This window comes from Schistocerca americana, chromosome X (genome assembly GCF_021461395.2).
Source record: "Schistocerca americana isolate TAMUIC-IGC-003095 chromosome X, iqSchAmer2.1, whole genome shotgun sequence".
NCBI classification, from domain to species: domain Eukaryota; kingdom Metazoa; phylum Arthropoda; class Insecta; order Orthoptera; family Acrididae; genus Schistocerca; species Schistocerca americana.
In genome coordinates, this window is record NC_060130.1 from 848,273,371 (window position 1) to 848,289,489 (window position 16,119).

General features: G+C 36.5%; 1 protein-coding gene across 9 annotated transcripts in view; it reads left to right on the forward strand.

Annotated features, from left to right (window-relative positions):
• LOC124554896 (nicotinamidase) overlaps positions 1-16,119 on the forward strand; it is a 328,203-nt gene that overhangs the window by 221,113 nt on the left and 90,971 nt on the right. For 6 of the 9 annotated variants that reach the window (XR_006968484.1, XM_047128580.1, XM_047128581.1 and 3 more), the window contains one exon: positions 1,085-1,253. Coding sequence is in view for 7 of the 9 variants with exons in the window: in XM_047128580.1 (XP_046984536.1) it covers positions 1,085-1,253 (169 nt within the window). In the remaining 2 variants the exon portion in view is untranslated. Of the gene's footprint in view, positions 1-1,084; positions 1,254-1,579; positions 1,648-5,152; positions 5,209-10,026; positions 10,203-16,119 lie in introns of those variants that run through there. The other 3 variants (XR_006968485.1, XM_047128585.1, XM_047128584.1) reach the window with 3 other exon arrangements.

The following is a 16,119-nucleotide window of genomic DNA, read 5'->3' on the forward strand; positions in this document are numbered from 1 at the left end:
ATATGTCAAAAAATTGTGTCTTTTTAACAGTTTCTTCTACTACAAGGGTTAAGCTGTAGTATTTGTTCCAATGATGAAATTAACAGATGTAGTTATACAAACAATACTTTTGACAAAACTGGTAATTACTTTGGAATTAATTAATGACCGGCTTTGCTAACATGTTTTCAAATAGAACCAAATAAATACTTAAAGAGTGCCAGTGTTTCGTCTCCCAAATGTTTATAATTAGAACGGAATTTATATTTGTTTATAAGTCAACAATTGATGTAAGTTATGAAAAAATTACTGATTTCACCCTATAATGAAAAATATTAACAAGGAATAGTCAAAATAAATTAGAAAACGAATTACATACATAAACTAAGGATAAAATTAGATCTGGTGTTATATTCTTTAAAACTGAGGGCCATCCTTTCTCTTTTATGAAAATGCAGATTATACTCATATATGTTAATAGTAATTAGTCAAAAATGAAAAAAACTGAATTTTAAGGAGGCAGACGGCAAAACAAAAGGGGAAGTAAAAATATCCCAGCTTGCTTGGTCACATGTGAAGCCTTTCACAAACACAGGTTTCACATCTGCATACTGTAACATATTAGGGAAGCATCCCTGTTCAAAAAATATATTGGGTGTTAGAGATAGAAATGGTGCTTCTAAGTTATATACCAACAGTTTTACTGGCTGGTGATCTCTGGGTTACCAGTTTCATCCCTACTTCCTGCAGATATTTATCATTTAATAATTGTAAATTCTGAGTTATTGGTGGAATATTGCAACTGAAGTGCCTCAGAAGAGAGTGCGCCTATTTCTACATAGTAGAATGTTTTAGGAAATTTGAATATTCTATAAATAAGTCCCCAAAATCAACTGTTTATATGCCTTTTCACAGGAATCGTGACACACTGTATTTAATCTTGTGCAAAATTTTCACATAATGGTATTCACCATACCCATTCATCTAATCAAGAAATGCTTTTCATGTGTTTGAAATTTGGTGTAATTTGTAATTAAGCTCCTTACATAAACTACCTTCATTTGATATTATTTCCCTCTTATATTTTTTTTTTTGTGTGTTGTAGATTGTGGAAAATGCTATCAAAATTTACAAAGGCACCAATCCTGAAGTTGATTCTTATTCAGTGTTTTGGGATAATAAAAAACTAGCAGATACAACATTGTTCTCTGAATTGAAACAGAGAAATGCGACTGACATTTACATATGTGGTCTGGCCTATGACGTTTGTGTAGGTAAGGAACATTACTTTTTATTTGATTTGATTTTTATTGTTTCCAGAAATCCTGTTGTGTGTTGTTGCACAAGGATCTGGAACAAGTCACAGCTACATTTCATGTAAATATTATAATTAACTTGTAATAAGATAAAAGCAGTGCATGTGGGACAAGTCATAATTACAGTAAAATAAACTCATAAAGAAAAACAACAGGTACATCTGTAGAATTAAATAAATCAGCTAAAAATGGCACACATGAAAAAAATTTAGTTATTTTAGATTCATAATAAGAAAAATAATAGTAATGTCTGTAGAATGAACTAATCAGCTATAAACTTACAGTGCACAAGAAAATATTCGGCGTGGTTATTTTAGACTGGCATTTGTGAATTATTCTACTGTAAGGAAGCAATTCTTCAGAAGTAACATTTTTACTTTTACTCTGAATCCTTTTCCATTCGATTTTAAGCTTTTGGGTAGCTTTGAAGAACAACTCAAAAGTGCCTTACACTGCTGAGACCTGTAAATAATCATTGACTAATTATAGATAGGTAACTGGAATGACAGGTTCAGTGATTGTAGATGTCTTTATTCTTTTTAAAAATGTGTAAATGTTCATGAATAAAACAGACTGTTTTGTGAATATAAATATAAGGTCCTGACAGGATATTGAGCTCCAGAAATAGATGTTGAGTGGTGGAGGAGAGAGGAATTTGTCTCATTATCTTAATTATTCTCTTCCACATAATATCTTTCTGTGTGAGATACCCGAAAATGAAATGCAATATGTGACTGCTGAGTATACAAGTTCAGAGTATGCATATTTTAGTGTTGGAATGTCACAGACATTACTCAGGACATTAAATGCTTAGCACAAAAACTTTTTAAATGTATGGCCCACCATAGAGTGTCATCCAGCCACACTCTGAGTAATTTAGTGGTTACCTTCTGATTCATCGATACTTTTTGAAATCTGTTGTCATCTTTCCTTGATGAAACATCTGATGTGCAAAAATTTATATACGCCGTTAGTGTGGTAACCTTATACAGTGAATCATTGAATCATTAAAAACTGGCATTTTTCCAGATGCTCTCAAAATAGCTAAAGTCTCACCATTACTAAAGAAAGGTTCCCCTGATTTAGTATCCAATTATAGACCATTATCCATATTAAGCATCTTTTCAAAAATCCTGGAAAAACTTTTTTATGACAGGCTTATAAATTTCATAAAAAACAACGCACCAATCAGCATTCAACAACATGGTTTTAGTAAATCTTTATCCACCCAGACAGCAATTTTTGAACTGTTGGACCACATACTGAAATCAATTGACCAACATAATATAGCTGCAGGCATCTTCTTAGATCTCTCTAAAGCCTTTGACGTACTAGATCATAAAATACTGCTTGCTAAATTGGAAAGAAGAGGAATAAGAGGTGTGGCTCACAACTGGCTATGCTCTTACCTACAAAACCGCAGACAGAAGGTATCACTTCAATACGATATTAATGTACAGAATAAAATAAATAACACAGCTTTCCTCTCGGAGGAAAGAACAATAAGATATGGTGTTCCCCAGGGTTCTGTTCTAGGGCCATTACTTTTCCTCATTTACATAGATGATCTTGTTGAACGTATGAGCCCACAAAAAACTATCCTGTTTGCTGATGATACAAGCATAGTGTTGACTGGATCTAGCCCTGAATCCCTTCAGACAATATGTGATAACTCTATGGAAAAACTTTCTGAGTGGTTTAACAAAAATGGCCTAATTGTTAATAGTGGGAAAACTGTATGTATCAACTTCCATCTAATTCCCACATCCAGTCAAAAAACTATCCAAGTAAAGTTAAATAACGATAAAATTGAGAATGTAAATGCAACAAATGGGTCCAACAAAATTTAAAATGGGACACACATATAAACAACTTATCAAAGAAACTCTCATCATTGTGCTATGGACTAAGAATACTAAAATCTACTACAAGTAAATCCACACTAATGCAAGCATACCATGCGCAGTTCCACTCATTGCTCCTCTATGGAATCATCTTTTGGGGAAATTCAACTCACAGCACAAATATATTTAAACTACAAAAAAGAGCACTGAGGATAATCTGTGGCCTCAAAAAGCTGGAATCCTGTAAATGTCAATTTATAAAACTTAATGTTCTAAGCATCCCATCCCTATTCATTCAAGAAACAATCCTATTCAACAGGGAATACCTCTCAAGAACAGGCAAATTAATCCGAAACAATGATATACATGCTCATTATACCAGAGGGCAATCTAATATCCATCAAATTTTTTCAAGGACATCATCATACCAAAAATATATAACTCATCTGGGTGTCGTATTACACAATAAAATTCCAGAACAAATAAAAACAGCTCCAAATCCAATATTTAAAAATAAACTAAAGGCATTTCTGACAAAGCACTGTTTCTATTCAGTACAAGAATTCCTGGAAATGAAAAATTATAAAGTTCCTTTGTAAAATACTCTGATTAGAGTAAAACATTCTGTAGGCAAAATAATAACCTAATTTCTACTATACACAACTATGTTTCAGTTTCACTTCCCAAAATTTTTCAACTCGCTTTTGAATGTACAAGTACACATTCTATTAGTATTAAAACTTAATTGTCTGTGAAATCTCAATGTTAATTTCATGTTTAATGTAGTTTTTAAATGACATTGTCCTTCTGTTGTGTTTCCAGTTGACATTTTCACTATTCTGTAATCTCAGTGATTATTTGTGTAAATTTAAAGTAGCACTACATTGCCTACATGTTTCTTAGTTTCCCATGTAAATTGTTTGTATTCTCTGTATGTGAAGTTACTATATTCATCAACGAACAATTTTGTGTACATTTTTTTAAATGGCAGTCCATTGCCTATTTTTTTTTTCTCCAAACTACATATTTGTTAAGAAAAATGACTTGTCCTATATCATGTGTACTTTGTACAATATGTGATCCACAGGATAAATAAATAAATAAATAAATAAATGCACATAATTAAACAGCACGCACCTGCATGGGTCGCCTAAAGAGACCATATCACTCAGTGCAGCAAGCACTACACTGTGTGCAAACAAGCAGTATATAAGCTGGAGCTACGGGCCCTCAGCCACTCAAATGTTTTTGTGATTAAGAAACAGTTCGCTCTTAAACTGTGATTTATGTACCCATGATTTTGTGTGCTTGTTTGTATTGTAATGTCCTTCAGTGTGTCTGTAATTTCCGCTATGTGGAGACGAATTAAAAGTTGTTTGGTGGGGATTCTAATATTGTGTTGTGCAACATTATAATAGTTAGTTTGTGTTTAACCAATTTATCAGCGAGGAATTTGTGTCAGAAATAGTGTTATGGAGGTCATTAGCACAGTGATTTGAATACAGTATGTATATTGGTGTCATCAGCAAATATTACTGGTAGACCTTTTTGAATGATAAATGTAATAAACAGAAGTGGACCAAGTGTCGAACGTTGAGTACTTTGTCTGACAACTTGCTCCTTTGACTGTCTGCTTACAACATTTTTTTTTTTTTTTTTTTTTTTTTTTTTAGGTGATTACAACTTTTTTGTTCTCTGCTCGCAGTTTATCCATAAGTATTTCATGGTTGATAAGTTGAAAGGACTTTGTGAGATATCAAGGAATATTCCTGTTGTATGCTTTCTGTCACTGGGTACACTATAACTTTCATTTAGAAATGAATATAGGACCCCAATTATTAATCTCCTTTTTCTAAGCCAAACTGATGAGGGCTCAATAAACAGTTGCCTTCCAGGAACTTAATTAAGCAGTCACATACTTCTTGGATGTAATTGATAGGATCAAAATGATCTGTAGTTATTAACATCATTCCTTTGTATAGACTATAATATCTTTTCGATTTTTGCTTGAAGATACACACCTGTTACTGTCCATCTTAAAACAGCTAAAATAATTCAAGCACGAACTGGGAGGATATCAGTGAGGATTCCAAAAAGGTTGGTAAACAAATATTGAATCTGAAAATCTTAATAAGATATTACATGCTGAGAGAAAGACAATATGTATTTATTTTGTAGGTTTTAAAAAGACATATGATTCCACTGGCATGATTCAGTACTTGACATAGTAGCACTGGAACACTGCTAGAGATTATAAAAATAATCTTGACTAACCCTTTGAAATCAAAACAGAAGTTACACTAGAAGATGAACTTGACTCACTCTTCTTTAAGTACATATTGGACAAAAAAAAAGGAGGAATAGTGCAAGGAATTAAAGATATGGAACCTAGTTAAACCTGTAAGGAAGAGGAGGAGGCTTAACCTTTCCAGATGATGTACCATAATGTCAGCAAATTTTGAAACTGAATGATGGATATACAGTAGAACCTCGATTATCCAGCCCTCGCTTAACTAACTCCTCAGATTATCTGACCGTGTTTCTGACCATCCTTCTACACTCCGTGCTGAACAGCACACCATTGTTATCAATGAATTTTACTCCTGTCACAACAGTACACTCCTCATGCCTGCACAGTTCACGGACTATTTTACTACCAGACTGCTCACTTTACTGTAATCATTAATCTGTTGTTTTATGTGTGTGCTTTTTATGTTTGTTTCTGTATGCATGTTAATTTTAAAGTTACAATGTAGTTTTGTACAGTTTATTAACTTGTGATTAAAATGTGTCAGGGATTCTGAAAGATAACCAGAAAAGGAAATGTTTTGTGTACACAATCAAACATAAACTAAGTGTTCTCCAAAGACTTGTGCAAATGCGAGTTAGTTAATAAATTTGCCTCTGAAATGAGTGTTGGAGTGATAGCCATTAAAGACTAGAAAAAGAACCAAAAAGATTTTGAATTTTTTTAGTTAAATATAGATCAGGTGGTAAAAATGCTTGGAACTCTAGAAAAGCATTGAAACAACCCAAACTTGACCTCTTGTATGACACTGTGTGTGTGTGTGTGTGTGTGTGTGTGTGTGTGTGTGTGTGTGTGTGTGTGTGTGTTTTTACCAGGAAAGATGTAAGGGGACTCCCCTCCCCCCTCCCCTCTTTTCTGGCTCTGTCATGAAAGAAAAAGCTTTTCAGCTGTACCAAAAACCAGGGACTGTAGAAGACACTTTGTCAGAGAAAGCAGGAGGGATTGTGGATGTTTTTGAAGCAATCAAAAGTTGCAACATAAATGATTCAATTTACACAGTTACTAAAACTTGGGAAGAGCTTAAGAAAATAACTCTTAAAAAATCACCGAAGTAGGTTTGTCCTAGCCTAAACCAGGAGCAAGAACTTCCAGAAACATGGCAGTTTTAGTCACTGATTTGCAAACTCTTCAGAATGCTCTCCAATTTGCTGATGTAGATGAATGACTAGCAGGTGGTGACACTGCTGCTACCAATGAAGAACTTGAAGATGATCAATTGCATTTTAGTGTCAAGGTTTTGTTCTTCTTCCAGCTTTGACTCCCTGCAAGTATCTTCTGAGTCCACCAAGAAGTGCCTGTTTATGCTCTTCAGACAAAGGTCCTATCCATCTTTTGGATGTTGATGCCATTTTAAAACCTTGGTTTTATACGATAAACCGCAATCGCGACAGGCTACAATCCAACCTTTATCAAAGTTGGAAACGTGATGGTATGCATTTCTCCTCCTTACATGAGGCATCACAACAACGTTTCACCAGGCAACACCGGTCAACTGCTGTTTGTGCATGAGAAATCAGCATCTAGTTCTGCTATCTTATTCAGTACAGTAGAACCTCACCAATCTTCTAAATTTTTTCCTGTCAGGAATCAGAAATTTGTCTCTCTGAGATACCATCTGCCTAAGATCTTTTTCACATTCTTCAAACCATCTCGGCCTTGTTTTCTTAGATTGGGTGAAACTCCATATTCTTTTTGTTAGTCGGTCACCGTCCATCCTCAGTATAGTGTTGGCAAGAGGAATCAAATGATGAATAAAAGGAAGAAGACAAAAATATCAGCCATTCTGCAGCAAAGGGTGTGTTTGAGAGTGCTCTCAAATATTTGGAACAACAGCCAATAGCTACAGCTGTGGACAAAGAAGTGGTGTGATTCAGCCGCAAAGTCAAGATTTAAGGAACTGAAACAAAAATACATTTTACACTTTTTAAACAGATTGTTAGTGCTAGAGTTTTCTGATTTCCCTTTTCTTCATTAGAAATGTAATTTTTTACTTAATTTTGATTTATCACATTGTTATGAGCTATGCAAATGACTTGCTTCATTTTCCTCTGATCATCCGACCTTTTTAGTGTTCTGACCAACTCCTTGTCCCAAAAGTGACAGTTAACTGAGGTTCTACTGTACTGAATAAGATAGCAGAACTAGATGCCGATTTCTCATGCACAAACAGCAGTTGACCAGTGTTGCCTGGTGAAACGTTGTTGTGATGCCTCATGTAAGGAGGAGAAATGCATACCATCACATTTCCGACTTTGATAAAGGTTGGATTGTAGTCTGTCGCGATTGCGGTTTATCGTATCATGACATTGCTGCTCACGTTGGTCGAGATCCAATGACTGTTAGCAGAATATGGAATCGGTGGGTTCAGGAGGGTAATACAGAATGTCGTGCTGGATCCCAATGGCCTCGTATCACTAGCAGTCAAGAAGACAGGCGTCTTATCCGCATGGCTGTAACGGATCGTGCAGCCACATCTCGATCCCTGAGTCAACAGATGGGGACGTTTGCAAGACAACAACCATCGGCATGAACAGTTCGATGATGTTTGCAGCAGCATGGACTATCAGCTCGGAGACCATGGCTTCGGTTACCCTTGACACTGCATCACAGACAGGAGTGGCTGCGATGGTGTACTCAACAACGAACCTAGGTGCACAAATGGCAAAACGCCATTTTATCGGATGAATCCAGGTTCTGTTTACAGCATCATGATGGTCACATCTGTGTTTGGCGACATCGTGCCGAACGCACATTGGAAGCGTGTATTCGTCATCACCATACTGGCGTATCACCCAGCATGATGGTATGGGGTGCCATTAGTTACACGTCTCGGTCACCTGTTGTTCCCATTGATGGCACTTTGAACAGTGGACGTTATATTACAGATGTGTTATGAGCCGTGGCTCTACCCTTCATTTGATCCCTGTGAAACCTTACATTTCAGCTGGATAATGCACGACCGCATGTTGCAGGTCCTGTACTGGCCTTTCTGGATACAAAAATTGTTCGACTGTTGCCCTGGCCAGCACATTCTCCAAATCTCTCACCAATTGAAAACGTCTGGTCAATGGTGGCCAAGCAACTGGCTCGTCACAATATGCCAGTCACTACTCTTGATGAACTGTGATATCGTGTTGAAGCTGCATGGGCAGCTGTACCTCTACACGCCATCCAAGCTCTGTTTGACTCAATGCCCAGGCGTATCAAGGCCGTTATTATGGCCAGAGGTGATTGTTCTGGGTACTGATTTCTCAGGATCTATGCACCCAAATTGTGTGAAAATGTAATCACATCTCAGTTCTAGTATATTATATTTGTCTAATGAATACCTGTTTATCATCTGCATTTCTTCTTGGTGTAGCAATTTTAATGGCCAGTAGTGTAGTATGATAAACATAGTGTTAGACACCTGAATTGATGAGAAACGTCAGGCTTGAATGAAAAGAAAGGTAAATTAGGCTTTGTGATTTGATAAAAAATGGAAATTTTGTAACTCACATCAGTTTTTGTACTGCATCAGTTACAACTTATTCCCATGATGATGCTGCAAACTTGCAGGGGTGATGTAGATGCACAAAAATAGTAAAATAATATTAGGACCCTTCATGAACTTCAGAAACTCATTTCATTATCCCTAGCTTTTGCCCACAATGGTCTGCCAAGAATTTTTGCCTCTCTAGCACTAACAGTAGTGCCCTAGAACATGTCTAGTAATGAGACTAAGATTTCTGAAATGAACAAGCATGGATAAATAGAAGAACTAACTAGACACTGCAGAATTGCATCACTAAGTCATCGTTTATGGAAGTTGAAGGAATGCCCAGCTGAGTTGGATGCATCCAGAAAATTGAGTAGCTAAGCATGAAGGCAATGTGTTCCATATTGGTAAAACTTTCGAGTTGACTCTCCACCAATCATTCACTTCAATTTTGCTACTTTCACTAAGACACAAGGTGGATGATAGTACAGGCTATGCATGTGACTTGTCTTCACACAGCCTCAAAATTAAATTAGGTGTTGGTGTCAAAAAGAAGAGAATCTATCCAGCTAAGGCTTCTGTAGAAGTTAAAATTACTTCCTTAAAAGATTGTATCAAAAACTATATATAATTGCTACTTATGATGTGTTAACTGTCAAATTGAATGTAGCATTTTGGAATCAGTTTCTCTTGTCCCAGATTCTTGAGCAGACTTGGGAAATTACAGAGATGTTAGAGAGAATCTAACCTACAATGCACTAGCAGAAAGTAAGTTATCATTGAAGAATACATCAATAGCGAAGTGAATAATAAGAGTCTTTTATTATTTAGGCTGTGTAGAACGTACCGTGAAGTTCAGCCTACTCCATCATGGTTGTAGGACTTTTCCATCATATACTACACAACACAGACAAAATTCACCTGAAAAAATCCTTAATGCATAATTAGTACATTCAGTAATGCAGAAACTCAATTCCACCTAAGTGGTTTTACTCGAAACATGTTGAAGACCCTTATTGTGCAATACAGAACCAAAGATGAATTCAAATGTAACTCATAAAAATGAAGATATAGCAGATTTTGTCACTTTCTATTTCATAGGTCGGAATATAGTTGAGAGTATAAACTGGAGTATACGTGTTAAGTATTGAGAAATTCAGTTGTGGAACTGTGCTGTTGTACTGCAAATATTGTCCAGTGATGCTGACGTGAACCCGGAGAATATAGGATTCCATAGTTACAGTGAATCAACAACAAGGCTGCAAATCACCTGTAAGGTATGTAATTGCTTATGAGAAAGCCAAGTAACATACTGTACATATTAAAAATTCAGAAAAGAATAATTAAGAATATATGTATTACACACCCAAGAACATTTTGTCGCTCATTACTTAGCAACATACAACTCTTAATATTGCCCAGAGAGGGAGTGGGGGGTATCCTCACTGTATTAGTAGCATTTAATACATTACGTGTGGTCACCTGGTTATGCTAAATGGCCAGCGCCTCAGGAAATTTGAACGTTACTGAATGGCTATGGGTTTTGCATATCCGGAGTTACCAAACTGGAGGCTGATCAATGCTCTCAGCTCTGTAAGTGAGTTCCAATTATTTGAGTTAGTGTAACATTGACATGTTATTGTCTCAAGGAATCAGGAGATCAGGAGCTTGTGGCAGTGTGGTTCCTTTCGTCCTCTACATGCACCTACCTGTGAACTCCTTAATTTTGAATGAAAGCTGGGAATACTGGCAAAACTTCGGTATATTCTGAACCTTGATAATGTAAAAGTTCACGCCAAGCCCATGCTAATCTTAACACAGTCAAACTCAAACCATTTCATTCATGTTAGCAAGTTTATGGTAACATTTTTCCTGAAATCGGAACAGCTACTAAGCGCGGGTTGTCCTTAAATGAAAATGCTCGCCATACTATTAAGTTTATTGGTGTCTAATGTAATGCGCTCAAGTTTGTTGTCACCTATCTGCTCAATATGACACACAGAATTACTGTCTTTTCTCATATGTAAAATTACTTTAAAAATCCGTACTTTCTAGAAAACGCACCGGAATAAATATGTCTCCACTTTAAGACACTTCGCACAACTAAAACCAGCAAATCATAACTTCCTTCGGAGCTCATACTACACATGTCGGTACCATTGAAAGACTGGGCTCTTGACTACTTAGACTACTGTAAGCATTCTCTATCTCCAAGAAAAGAGACGTGTGAAGAATACCCCATTCTGATTAGTCAGTTTTCTGTAAGACCAATAGAAAAACATTATTCTCCTGTGTTAGTCCGCGCTTTTCATGACTAACCAATCAACAAATAACACTCTTTCGAACTGTACTTTTTCCCGAAATAAAATGTAACATTCTGATATTTTCTTTCTACTGTATGTTATTAACTGTTTTCATTTGCTCTCGAATTAGCTTTCCTTTTACCATAAACTTACTTAACATATTATGATACAAAATTCCCCATTGTCTGCATTCACACTGTCTTAAAACTTCCTCATATTAGTTCGTACAGCATTAATCAGTAGAACAATGATCTACATATTTACTTTAGACCACATTCATGCATCATTCACACTACTAAAAGCATATACAAAACTGTACAAACATAAATAAACTAAAAAGCTTTCAAGAAATAAACAGAACAATTCAAACAAATGATCTCTTGACCTGTTTCTTGAAAGTCTTCTGTGCTCTAGCAGATGAAAATTAGAACTACGTACTCAACTTAACCTGCTTCAGACCATCTGTCACTGCACGCATGAGTCATTCTCCCAATACACAGGTTCTAGATAGGAGCGATATAAGGTGCAACGCCTCAAGCTTGGTATAACTTCTTGGATTATGAGACGACATTACAGTCAGTTTCTGACTCAGTACTTACGTTATTTCTTCATTTTAGAAACTTACGGGGACCACACCCTGCCTATCCAACCCATGTTAATTTAGGCTAGTATTTGACCCATTTCTGAAAAAAACTATTTGATGCAGGACCTTACTATTTATACTGTATGTTACATGATGCTAATAGAGTCAACTGTACTAAAATCTACTTTATCCATTTTATAGGTTTTAAGAAATACTTTTTTAAATTTATTAACAAAAAATATTAAGTTTTTTCTGCAGAAAATATTTTTTGTGAAGTTTCTAATGGGGGAATATCAATGAACGTAGTACCAGAGGTGTCTTTTTATGTTATGCAGAGTCTCTGAAAATTTCATTTATTTCTCTATGATAGTTTCTGATATAATGGGGCATATGTACTGAAAATTTTAGTTTGCGGGAAATTGACTTTAAAGAAAGAACTTTTGAAATTTGTTACTTACAGTTTACTAAAACTGTCCTGCTGCATATGATGGCCCTTCTATGGCCTCTGGCAGGTCTTCCAGCTTCTTTTTCCCCTTACTAGATGTTTGTCTTGCTTTCTTGGCCATATTAGATGCAGACCTGTCTGCATCAGCTATCCTCATTTTATTGCAATGTTGCAGCCCAGTGATCACATTTTCGCCAGGATTAATTCCCAGCTTTTTCAGTACCCAACACTATCCAATATGACCACAATTGAATGTAATAACAGCATCATGAACTCCTAGTTTCATTGTATGCATGCCTATAAATACAGTTTTAGGAAGGTAGTTCCAAATTATGCTGTTGAAACATTCATGTGGGCTCTGTGTCTGCCCATGCAGTCATTTCCTTAGAAGGTCAGGATGAGCCAAATCTCTGAAAATAGGTTTAATTGCTGTAATAATAGCAGCAGGAAGAGAATACTGGTGAGAATAAGATTCTCCAGTTGCCTGAACCCTATTGTATTTGCACCACAAATTTTTTCCTGATGGACACAATCCATGACATGGCTTATCATCAGTAGAGTATTTATGGAAGAATATGGCCCAAACATCTATCTTCATTGCCTCCATATTTTCTTTATTTCTCCTAATTGCCCGCCCATAGTATACCTGCAAGTTTTCTATTTCAGTTTTAGTTAACTGACCCTGTCTGGTCAATAATTTTCCATCTTCTAATTTTTTGCCTCTCATATCAAGTCAGTTTTCTCAGCCTTATTCCCAAACATTTTTGAACATGGCCTACACATTCTATTTTGCTAATAATGGCATCTCCATATGGCTTAGAGTTCACCACATTGTTGTATGCCTTGCTGGCACCATCACCCAAATATTTGGTGTACCGTACGCCTCTTGTTTCTACGTAGCGATGAAATATTTGTTGTACTCCATGAACATCCATATCACCATTTGTTCCTCTAAAATTAGCCACATAGTTGTGTTCTTTATGTTCATTGACTTTGCAATATTTAGACATTGTCTCCACATCTAACACTTTACTGGTGTCTACAGTCATGGCAGTCACTACTCCATTTGGAGAAGTATGTTCTCTTTTCTGCCAACTTCCATCAAGTACAACTGCAATATCCGAACATCCATCATTTTCTTCCATTGCATCCCTAGCAGCTAGTTTCATGCTTTCCTCACTGACCTCACATACAGCTTTCTCTAATATTGCAGTCAGTTTTTCAAATTTATTTTGTGGTTGATGTAAGCTCGTCACTGAACAAAATGTTCTCCCTCCAGCCATGCCCTTGTCAATGGATCTTAAGGCATAAACTAATCTAGTATTCATTTCATAAGGGCCACTTGCATCTGGTTTTGAAGAACTCGTAAATGAAATCACAGCTGAGCATTTAGTGCAAATTAAATCCAAAGCAATTGCTAGGCCTTTTCTCCCACTGGCACTCTCATGAATTTTCACTCTCTGTGACTCACCACACTGTCCACATTGTACAAATTTAGAAATTACATCTGATAATATTCTCAAATTTATAATAATGTTACTGCACCCCTTGTAACTTACAGTAAATTCATTGTAACTCTCTTGAAATGGTAGAGCTTATTTGATGATGCACTTGTTGAAAAATTACAATTAGAAACATTGTTGCCAGGCGACATAACCTCTTGTACAGAAAGCTTTCTAAACTTGTTTCCTCTAAATTGTCGTTTCTTGAAAATGCCTTTATGTTTCCTCATCTTCAATAAACACAACAAAACACACATAAACAATCACTGAGAACGTAAGTATAACAACTACTCGGGGGAGGGGGGGGGGGGAGGGGGGGAAGTGCAATGTAGGGGATATAAAGATCTAAAATACATGCAGAAAAGTGGGCGTGGCACATAAACACACGTCCTCTTTAAATGCTCAAAAAAATTTTTTTTTTCAGCAAAATCCTTTTCAGAGTACTTGAATAAAACCTTAATGTATCGAAATATGATGCAATCCAAAAATCGATTTTTTTCGACCTGAAGCACGGTGTGGTTCCCTTAAGCAGTCATATAACCCTCTTTAGGACTGTAATTTGACCTACCCAGGGCCTGAGTGGTTGAGAATATCTTATGTTCATGGAACATTTGACTTCTTAATAAAGGGAAAAATGACATGTTTTAGCACATAAACATGGTTATTCCCTGCATCGATTTTACAATATGAAGTACTGTCATAGTGATTCTGCCCAATGAATCATTTGGAAGTGGAAAGCAACCTCCAGTCCAGTGACAAATTGCTGTTTCTTTCCGTCCTAAAGTAAGTGCAGAATAAGAGAGAAGTTTGCCAAAATTGATACTCTGTAAGGTAAAACAGATACTGTGCAGCCAGTTGATTGTGTGTGAACACTCATTCAGTGTTCAGAATGATCCAGTCTGCCACAGATACATCCACACCAAATCCTTCGGTCACCAAAGAAGACAACCTGTTCCTTAATGAAATGAAATGTGTTTCTCTGCAATGTTGTTGTTGTTGTGGTCTTCAGTCCTGAGACTGGTTTGATGCAGCTCTCCATGCTACTCTATCATGTGCAAGCTTCTTCATCTCCCAGTACCTACTGCAACCTACATTCTTCTGAATCTGCTTAGTGTATTCATCTCTTGGTCTCCCTCTACGATTTTTACCCTCCACGCTGCCCTCCAATGCTAAATTTGTGATCCCTTGATGCCTCAAAACATGTCCTACCAACCGATCCCTTCTTCTAGTCAAGTTGTGCCACAAACTTCTCTTCTCCTCAATTCTATTCAGTACCTCCTCATTAGTTACGTGATCTACCCACCTTATCTTCAGCATTCTTCTGTAGCACCACATTTCGAAAGCTTCTATTCTCTTCTTGTCCAAACTAGTTATCGTCCATGTTTCACTTCCATAAATGGCTACACTCCATACAAATACTTTCAGAAACGACTTCCTGACACTTAAATCTATACTCGATGTTAACAAATTTCTCTTCTTCAGAAACGATTTCCTTTCCATTGCCAGTCTACATTTTATATCCTCTCTACTTCGACCATCGTCAGTTATTTTACTTCCTAAATAGCAAAACTCCTTTACTGCTTTAAGTGTCTCATTTCCTAATCTAATTCCCTCAGTATCACCAGATTTAATTTGACTACATTCCATTATCCTCATTTTGCTTTTGTTGATGTTCATCTTATATCCTCCTTTCAAGACACTGTCCATTCCGTTCAACTGCTCTTCCAAGTCCTTTGCTGTCTCTGATAGAACTAAAATGTCATCAGCAAACCTCAAAGTTTTTACTTCTTCTCCATGAATTTTAATACCTACTCCGAATTTTTCTTTTGTTTCCTTTACTGCTTGCTCAATATACAGATTAAATAACATCGGGGAGAGGCTACAACCCTGTCTCACTCCTTTCCCAACCACTGCTTCCCTTTCATGCCCCTCGACTCTTATAACTGCCATCTGGATTCTGTACAAATTGTCAATAGCCTTCTGCTCCCTGTATTTTACCCCTGCCACCTTCAGAATTTGAAAGAGAGTATTCCAGTTAACATTGTCAAAAGCTTTCTCTAAGTCTACAAATGCTAGAAATGTAAGTTTGCGTTTTCTTAATCTTTCTTCTAAGATAAGTCGTAAGGTTAGTATTGCCTCACGTGTTCCAACATTTCCACGGAATCCAAACTGATCTTCCCCGAGGTCCGCTTCTACCAGTTTTTCCATTCGTCTGTAAAGAATTCGCGTTTAGTATTTTGCAACTGTGACTTATTAAACTGATAGTTCGGTAATTTTCACATCTGTCAACACCTGCTTTCTTTGGGATTGGAATTATTATATTCTTCTTGAAGTCTGAGGGTATTTCGCCTGTCTCATACA